Genomic DNA, 9,558 nt, shown 5'->3' with positions numbered 1-9,558 from the left:
CTGATGAGTGCCCCAATGGAGAGCAGTCGACGTAGATCGGGGTTTATATTTTGATAAACGCTTTAGAGTTTGAAAACTTTTGCTGCCTCTGCCTCTGCCGCTGCGCTGCTGCTGCTGCTGTGTGGCACGTGATTGGAATTACGCGTGGCGTATGCCACACACACACACACGCACATGCCCCGCACACTCAGCAAGCCTCAAAAACCTCAACCTCGACTTCAATCTCAACCCCCTCTTCCTCTCCACAGCATAAGTGGAAATTTTACACGACTTTTCTGTGACAGGTGAGCTCTGAAATGTGGCAGGTGTGAGGCGAGGCGGCGAGGCGGAAGGCGGCGTGTGCGAGCTAAAAGATGTTTCTGATTTTGTGGCAATTGACAAATGTTGCACACATTGTGCCAAATTAGCATATATATAAATATATGCACATACATACATATATATAAATTCATACATGAGCAGACTTTCCTTGAAATGTCTTAGGGAAAGATATTCAAGTGACAGATACAGATACATATATATCTGAAGATACACGCATATCCCTGTTACATATTAAAGATATCCTTTTGGTAATTCACAGATGGAAATATACACACGAAAGACCTCCACAAGTCCTGAAATGGCTAAAATTATATAAATATAACAAATAAATATAATTTTTGTAGAAAGCTAATGCGTAATAGATTTTAAAAAAATATTAAACTTAAATAAGTAACTTGATGTCAAAGAAAAAATGCATAACATATGATTGAAAATTAATATTCTAATTCTGCAATTAATATTTTATTTTATGAGCAAATTTTCCGAACTGAAGACGATTTTAAATGATGAAAATTAAGATTTAAAATTAATATTAATGGACTTTAGTTATTATTAATAGATTTTCAGTATTTTACTCACTCACACAGTGATGAGTAGATTGGCATTGCTCAATGCTCTTAGACTATATAATCGGGTACCGTCATCTGTTTTCGTCTGTCAAGAATTTCCCGAACAGTAGAAACTTAGAAAATACATTATCTGATATCTTAGAAATGCAGTTATTTCAAGGCGTAAAGACTCGTAATATTTTGGAGACTCAAAAATATATCGCCCATTGGAGGGCGTAGAGCACCGGCCAAAACGGTCTTTTCTATATTGGATCATTACTGTTATATTGATAATAGCATAATGAATTCGTAAGCTTGTGATATACCGTAAATACCCAATATTTTCAACGGTTTACAAGAATTCGTTCCATGTTTCAAACTGACTAAATGGAGAGAAACAAGACAATCTGAATTCCTATACGCATATAGATAATATACATATTTGTAGTCTCGTTTATATAATCCTGCGAGAACTTTCATTTAAGATAAATATAATAAATACACATACATACATTTCTTCACACATGGAACATCCTGTCTCTCTCCCCCTTTTGTTTCATGTGATGTTTTTATTTGATTGAAAAGTGAAAAATTGGAAATACAAATTGGATTGTAATGCTGTTAGTTTTACATCTGACGATATATACTCGTATTATATATGTTGTATATTATAACATGTCTCTCTCTCTCTCTCTCACTCACTCACTCGCTATTTCCCACTCTCTCTGTCTGATACTACTGCTGCTGCTCTCAGTCTTGCTTTAGTTGGCCGCCGGTTCACCATTGCCCTGCACATGGAGAATCATCTCGAAGGGATCCCACTCCAGATCCGATTCGTGCTTGACACGTCGTCGTCCCGCCCCGGGCGTCTGGTGATGCAGATGAAGATGGGGATGATGATTGTTGTTGTGATGATGATGAAGCAGATGCTGCGAATGCATTAGATGGGCGCCATGCTGCGCCAGTTGCTGCTGCACCTGACCGATAGGCAAGTCCTGCGAGTGCTCGGCCAGCCCGGGCGGCCGATAGAGCTGCAGGGGATGCGCCTGCGGCTGGGCGTGGCCAATGGCCAGGGAGTGGGGCTGCTGCTGCTGTTGTTGCTGGTGCTGGTGCTGCTGCTGCTCGCTGACCATCTCCTGGATGTGCTCGCGCGTCTGCTCCCGCTCGTCCACCTTCCGGAGCAGTATCTCCCGCATAAAGGACATGCGCTCGAAGTGCTCCCAATTCGACCGGAAGCCCTGCTGCGCATACTGGGCGTGCCGCTCCTTCTGCAGCTCGTCCACATAGCGCTGCTTGATGATCGACCAGCGCGTCTGCATGAGTGCTGCAAGGCGACAATAATCTGTAGTAACTCGCAACGACTCATAGCTACGTGAGTACATATATTTATATATGTATATATATGAAGTATAGGAGATGTATGGAGATGTATGTTTATTCGATTTTTACTATTTTTTACTGTTCACAAGTTTATTCTTCTATGTTTGTGGATATGTAAAATATTAGGAATGATATTGAAAGGCTTTATATTCGCCTCCCTAGACTAGAGCACGAACAGAGACTCTGCACTAAGAAGGCTTTGCATATATGTAATTTCGAAGAGTTTTCTGTAATTTACCAAAGGTTTCATATACGTATATTCGAAATTATCATTTACCGAAATTCCCATTGATTAAGCCTTCTTCTCTTTCTCTTTATTTCAAAGGTAATTTCATTGCTTGTAATATCATTGTCAAACTCATTCATTTGAGACTAAGTATACATTTTTGAAACCTATTTTATACCCCTCATTTGGGAACTTCTTTTAAAATGCATCATAAATATTTATAGCAAGTTTCTACTGAAAAGTACGATTTATGTAAATGAACAATATTCAAATGAACTAAGTTTCCAGTTCCACTCAATCAATGCATATCTTGCCTTTGAGCATGTAATCTAATATACTCTACTTAGAAATCTGACTTCATTGCAGTGAGAATCTTCATTGTCTTTAAATTCTGATCAATCGAAGTCTATTTTTTGTAATCCATCTAACTAACTAAGTTAACTGTAATATATTGAAGTAAATTCGTAAGCTTTTAAACTTTTAAGCAACATGATACCATTTAAATTCAAAAATCGAAAGCTTACACGATCCCATTCATATAGAATGATCTGATCAATATAAACATTTTATAAATTTAAACCCTTAACTAAACAAATTTATCTGCATTGCAAATAATTCAACTTCATGTCAACATCATGGTAAATAATAATGCAGTGGGTACTTACTTGGCGTTAGACCCATCTCGTTGGCCGCCTCCTTCCAGACGGCGGAGGTGCGGCTCTGGCCCTGTCCCTTTTCGCTGCGCTGGCGCCCCGCCCACAGGGAGGGGCGCGCCTTAATGGCATCGATGATGCGGCCGCGCATGCTGTTGTGCAACGAACTGGGCCGGCCCAGTTTGCGCATGGGCGTGGTCGTTGCCTCCACGGTGACAGCAGCCGGCGGCACAAGTCCTGTGAAGGCGGTGTAGGTCATGCCATGCGCTGCTGGCTGCTCAATGAGATGAGGCAGCTCCGGCGAGGCGGAGATGCCAGCTGGGGGGGCAGCGGGTTGTGGTGCAATTGCTGGCGGCGCTGCGACTGTGGGCTGCAGCCAGCTGAAGCTGCCGCTGGGACGCCCGCGTCCATGCGTAGCACTCGGCAAGGGGGGCGGTGGCAGTACGGGCGGGGAGCCGCCCACCTGGTGAGCGGCCTCGTTGGGTGAGCTCGCCTCAGAGTTGCTCGAGTTGGCCTGAGCGCCCACGATCTTGGCCACCGTTATGTTGTACATGAAGGACATGGGCTCGAAGTGCTCCCACTTGGTATTAAAGCGCTCCTTGTGCAGGATCTGACGATGCACCAGATTGTGATAGTGATACTTCATTTGACTCCAAATCGACTGCAGTTTGACTGGGTGGGCGAAAGGAGAGAAAACAACGATAAGTCTATGAGAGATTGCGAAAGATAAGCCTTATTAGTATTTGTGAGAATCGCCTAGAGAGGTAGTGTTAAAAGAGGTACTGCGACAGATGAGCTAGTTAAAGAGATCAGTTACTATACTTAGTCTATGGCTTATTGGTACACACAACTTCTGTAGAATACATAACGATGTATACAAATATGAAAATGTCGAATATAGAATTGAATGTATATTGGCATAAATAAAAATCTGTACTTTAGCTACAATCTTTGTAGATACAATGTAGTCAGCTACTACAGTCTAAGACAGGAAATATACATTCATGCATACATATAAAGAATATATGCGGTATATAGAAATATAGAATACAGAAAAGCTTTATTCACATATATAATGTGTAGATAATATGTAGAAACAATCTATAGTACAGTTTATGACATAAGCATATACAATTTAGAATATATACAATATATAGAAATTACAAAAATTCTATATTGGCCTACAAATCCTTAGTTTACCCTTACCTATGATACACATCTCAATTTCTATCCTATTAAATAAAGAGCTGTAAATTGATCATTTACTACTCTTTCTTCCACGCTCTACAAATTAGTTGATGTACCCCAAATACATGCATACATACATACATATGTAATTACGCTATCAGTCCCTTTTCCAATTGGGCATTTTACAACCTATGACAAGCAGTGCATGCACCTATTAATAGCTCATACAGCAGAAGAGAAAGGCCAGAGAGCGAGAGCGCAAGAGAGGGTGAGAGAGAAAGAAAAGAGCGCAGCAGCGAAGCGCAAAACAAAAACAAATTGAAGCCGGCTGCCAGGCTAAGCTTCGAGCCCAGTAGAAACTTTGCTAATGTTTTTGTTTGCGCTTGTAAGTACACGCAGGCATAAAGATAAACACACAAACACATGCACACACACATACAGTATAGCTATCTCAGTCGCACTCACCTGTAGGCACATGACCGCCAAACTGTTCGGCGATCTCGTTCCACATGGGCGATGTGACGCTGCGGCACAAGTGGAGCTTGTTGTTGGAGTCCCAAATTTCTGGATACTTCTTGATGGCCTTCAGCAGCTGAGCGCGATTCACGAACGGATCCTCCTTGGGCATGGCGACAGGATATGCTTCTACAGCTGGAGAGGCGATAAAGGCAAAGGCAAAGGCGAAGGCGAAGGCGTTGGCGTTGGCGTTGGCGGCGACAACAGCGGACGCGGAGCACAACTGCGTCCTTTGACATCAATTATCGGCGAATAACTGAAAGTAGAGTTTGCAAAATATGCGAATTGAAAATGAAAAGGCAAAGCGATTGAGGAAAATAGAGAAAACGATGACGACGTCGGGGCAACGACGACGCCAGCGACAGCAGCAGCAGCGACGACGACGACGGCGGCGGCGGCGATTGTTGCTGTAGTTGTTGCCTTTGTTGTTGGGGCGCAGCGATGCCGAGAGATTGAAAAGCAATGTGGCAGAGGCAAAAGCAGCGCAAAAACGGCGAAAGCGCACACGAGATGAGATACACAAAATGCAAGCGAAAAGAGAGAACAGGCAGAATGTGAAAAAAAAAAAAAAAAAAAAAAACAAAAAGCAGCAGCAACAGTTCGGCAATAGCAACGACAACGATGTACACCGTCTGTAAGTGTGTGTGCGTGTGTGTGTGTATACGTACTACGTAGGTGCTGCCGATAGAGGTAACTGTAGAGGTCGGGGGCGGGGGAGATTGGTGTGCTGTGGCACAGCCATACATAAGACGACGCGACGACCAAAGCGCACACAACAAAACAGACAAAGGCAACGAAGACCAAAGAGACAAAGCAACAAAAACAACAACAACAGCGAACCTTATGGCAGAGACGGAGCTGCAAAAAAAAAGTAAATACAAAAACAACAGCAGCAAAGTGAACGAAAAGAAAATAGCAGACAAAAAAAAGAAAGGCAACGATAAACAACGGCGAAGCCGAAGTCGACGCCAGCGTTTGGGGCTCACTTGCATGGCCGGTGTAGAAGTGTGTGTGTGTCTGTGTGTCTTGTTGGGTTTGCCACAGACTCGTCGCGCAGTTGAAGGTGGCCACGGCACGGCACGGCTTCGACATCGACATCGGCATCGGCTTGAAGTCGGGCCGCATTAGAAGAAGCAAAGGCAAAGCTCGTGCTGCGCTCTCAACGCGAATGCGAAACAAAAGAGCAGCGCAAACGGCGTCGAGTGCTGAGCAAAATGCAGGCAGGCACACGCAAACAGAGCAAAATGCACGATGACCGATGCGACAGAAGCAGCAAACAGCGACAGCAGCAGCAACAACAACAGCAACAGCAACAGCGACGCTAAAGCACAGGCCGTAGACGCAGACGCAGCTAAGCAGAGCGCCTGGCCAGTCGGCTGTCTAAACAGCAACAACTACTATGTACCTAACTGCACTGCCTGTATACGCATACACACACACACACACACGCGCACGCACACTCACACAAATAAACGCCTAGTTACTGACGAATGGTCGGTCCGACGTTCGGGCGATCTGTCGACCAGTTGGTCGCTTTTGGGAGCTACGTGCAATGAACTCATTTCGCAGCAACTACACAACTACAACTAAAACTGCAACTGCACACAATTAACACACACACGTACGCGCACACTGGCGAGTTGAGTTGCGTTTGTGTTGGTGCATAGCGCACCCACAGCGTTCGTTTTTGCCAACGCACAGGCAACAACAACAAAAGCTAGGCGAGAAATCGTCCCAAAAGCTTGAGCATTTCATGAAGGTGCCTCACTGCAAAAGTAGGGTGCGTCAATAGAGTTGTGTAAGAACAAAATGCAGAATGTTTGCACTTTAATAAATAATAGCTATATATTTATTTATTATAAGAAATCCAGTATTGTTGGTATATATTTTAATTTTATTTTATATAAACTATGCATGTATTGTGATATAGTATATGTATTATATATGAAATTTTAACTCATTTATGGAATGTTATATGTATATAAACTTAGTTTCATGGTTTATATTTATATCATATTTTCATTAGTCATATCAATTAATTATTCTACGCACCTGATTAGTCAATTTCCATATTTAATTATTTAATTTGAGTACATAAAAACTTAATGGGGTCACATCTATTTCCTACTTGGCATTTGGACTCTCTCCCACACAAGCTGTTAAAATGGACATCAAATAGATCTAATGAAAGACTTCCTCTCAATCTTTCAGAATACGTGATTGGTTGCTGCTAAGAATAATTTAGACATGAATTGGGTTTTAGCTGAGTCCGGGCCCCGGTCACATCTGAGATCGGGGCAGGCTTATCATAAGAACAGCGCAGCGCACAGCATTTTCATCAATTATTCAAGGCCATGACACTGGACCAACTGATTCCGCTTCGAATGAAATGCTAACGACAATGTTCCATTCAATTCCATGCCGTTCCACTGCCTCCCCTCCTCCCCTTCTGCATTTCTAATGCTGTTGTTAATGCTTTTAATGTTTGTCGTTTTATTGGCTACTGTCTGTGACTCGGCTATCTGCGAGAGATACATCACTGTGGATGTGGGGGTGCGGGAGCCGGGGGTATCTGCGAGATACATGTGTACGCACACGCACTTATCTGGAAGCGGTGTCTTTAATTTTTATGACTGCATAAATGGTCCTGAGCGGCTCCCAGAGCTCAGCGTAATTTGCTAGATTAGAATTAATTTCGAGGCGCAGGCAGATACTCATAGAGCCGCCAAAAAAAGAACTTTCGATGGGGGCAGTAAAAAAACGACACGTAATGTTTATGCGGCTGGACACTGGGCGGGGCGCAGAGGAGCGCGGAGGCGTGGCAGTCAGTTAGATAGACAGACAGGCGGGCTGGCTGGCTGGCTGGCTGGCATACAGGCTCCACATCAATTGTCGTTCTGAAGATGGGCTTGAAACTGGGCACGGAGTGGGAGCTGGGATATGGGATATGGGATATGGAAGCTCTATCTGCTTTGGTATCTTCTGTAGTTGGGGGATTCTTTCCACTCTTTGCTGTTTTTTCTGTTTTATTTTCATTTATGCTTTTTAAGTGCTTCATTAAAATCGCGTATGGCCACGGCTCGGGGTCGCTGTCGGGGTCTGTGCCTGCCTGATGCCTGCCATCTGTGGCTGGGGCTGCTGCTGGGGCTGGGGCTGGGGCGGACAGACCTTTGTCAGCGTCATCAAGCACGGCACACACACAAAAAAAATAATACGAAAAAGTATCTTTCAGATACATGTCCAAAACGCAAAGAAAGCAAAGCATAAAAAACTCACGACAGAATTACAAAAAGCAAAAAGATAAACATAAATAAACAAGTAGAAGCAGCGGCCCATGCCAAGGTAAACGCCTAAAAGATACCACGTAAATAAGATTCCTAAATAGATAAAGGTAAATATATAAATACAATTTTGGAATTTATTGCAAATTTTTGCAGGCCTTTACCCAGAGTCGCAGTCGGAGCTGGAGATGGAGTTGGAGCTTAGCCAAACATGGAGTTGCTTCTAATAAATAATATATTTGTGCCACGGCGCGCATACCCTTCCAATTGCCCGTCTATTCCCCTGGGCCTACAGGGTATAAAAAGCTACAAGAAATAAAAAGAATTATAACCAAACATGTTTTTCACTCAGCTCTGCGCTGCGCTGCGCCGGTGTCAGGCCCCCAGCTCCACACGTAAAGTCGCAGCTCCAACTCCGGTTTTTCGACTATGTGTGTGTGTGTGTGTGCATGTGTGCGTGGCAATAAGTGTGCCCCGCTCATGCGACGGTGCAAAAAGTTAAGTATCTTGTTGTTGTTGCGTTTTTTAAGGTGCGCGCATATAAAGAGGCCTTCTTAACGGCCAGACCCAGAGCCCAAGTTAGAGCCGTTTCCCTGCTTTCCCCCAACTCTCCCTCTTTAGGCCGCTACGTTCGCTACGTTGAGTTGGAGGCAACGTCTAAAGATAACAGCAGCAACAACAATAATGGCTTGCAGCATCCAAAAGCCACTTGGACAAGCTCCTTTCCAGCCTCTACCACTGCCTCTACCTCTGCCTCTACCTCTGCCTCTGCCTCTACCTCTATCCCTGGCTCTACCTTCACCTTCCAAGTCTGCTTCAGCCTTAGCCTTAGCCTCAGCTGCAGCCTAAACCTCAGTCTCAGCTTCATCTCCCACCTCATTCCCGATCTCCTCTCTATGCTCAAGCTCAGTCTCCTACTCCTACCTTAGCTTCATCGCAGCTTCAGTCTCAGGCCCATCTCCTGCAAGCAGCCACAACTTCGTCTCCTACCTCCTCCTTCTTTCCCAGCTCTGCTTGAGGTTCAGCTTCAGCAACAGCCTCAAGTTCATCCTCAGTCCCAACTCCAGCCAGAGCCTGATCCCCAGCATCATACCGTCCTCATGCTCCTCGTATGCCATGTGCAAATCACATACAGTAGCAAAAAATTTCGACAGTTATTTACGATTAGCACAAAAGATACGAGACATGACATGCGCTGAGATGCCGCGAAGATGCAGATGCAGATGCTGTTCCAAGCCCAACTTCAGCAAGCGGAGGACAGTGGGGAGGGCGGTGTGGTAGAGGCGAGGCTCAACATGAAACCAGGTCTGTTACCCACTGGCTACTGTTGCCTGCCAGCCAAGCACAGCGGGCGACAAGGGTTCCCTCTTCAGCTCTCTACCGCTCCTTCTCCCACTGCACACTCCATTTCCAGCTCCATTTTCGGATCCAGATCCGAGCTATGG

At 44.4% G+C, this 9,558-nt stretch overlaps 1 protein-coding gene across 1 annotated transcript; it reads right to left on the bottom strand.

Moving 5' to 3' along the window:
• Nucleotides 1-1,378: 1,378 nt before the first annotated feature.
• LOC108614652 (uncharacterized) lies at nt 1,379-4,954 on the bottom strand. Its single transcript, XM_018008869.2, has 3 exons — nt 4,782-4,954; nt 3,141-3,800; nt 1,379-2,193 (listed from the first exon to the last, which is right to left on the bottom strand). Exons 1-3 carry the CDS (start codon nt 4,942-4,944, stop codon nt 1,631-1,633), a joined length of 1,386 nt encoding a protein of 461 aa, XP_017864358.1. The 5' UTR covers nt 4,945-4,954; the 3' UTR covers nt 1,379-1,630.
• Nucleotides 4,955-9,558: the final 4,604 nt, after the last annotated feature.

Source organism: Drosophila arizonae, chromosome 4, assembly GCF_054131065.1.
Source record: "Drosophila arizonae isolate 15081-1271.41 chromosome 4, UAZ_ARI_1.0, whole genome shotgun sequence".
Taxonomy (NCBI): Eukaryota; Metazoa; Arthropoda; class Insecta; order Diptera; family Drosophilidae; genus Drosophila; species Drosophila arizonae.
This window is presented reverse-complemented; position numbering and strand designations above follow the sequence as displayed.

Coding starts and splice junctions, on each gene's coding strand:
- LOC108614652 (XM_018008869.2), bottom strand. CDS start 4,944: ATGCCCAAGGAGGATCCGTTCGTGAATCGCGCTCAGCTGCTGAAGGCC. Junction 3,801..4,781: donor TGGCGGTCATGTGCCTACAG/GTGAGTGCGACT, acceptor TCGCCCACCCAG/TCAAACTGCAGTCGATTTGG. Junction 2,194..3,140: donor CGAGATGGGTCTAACGCCAA/GTAAGTACCCAC, acceptor GTCGCCTTGCAG/CACTCATGCAGACGCGCTGG.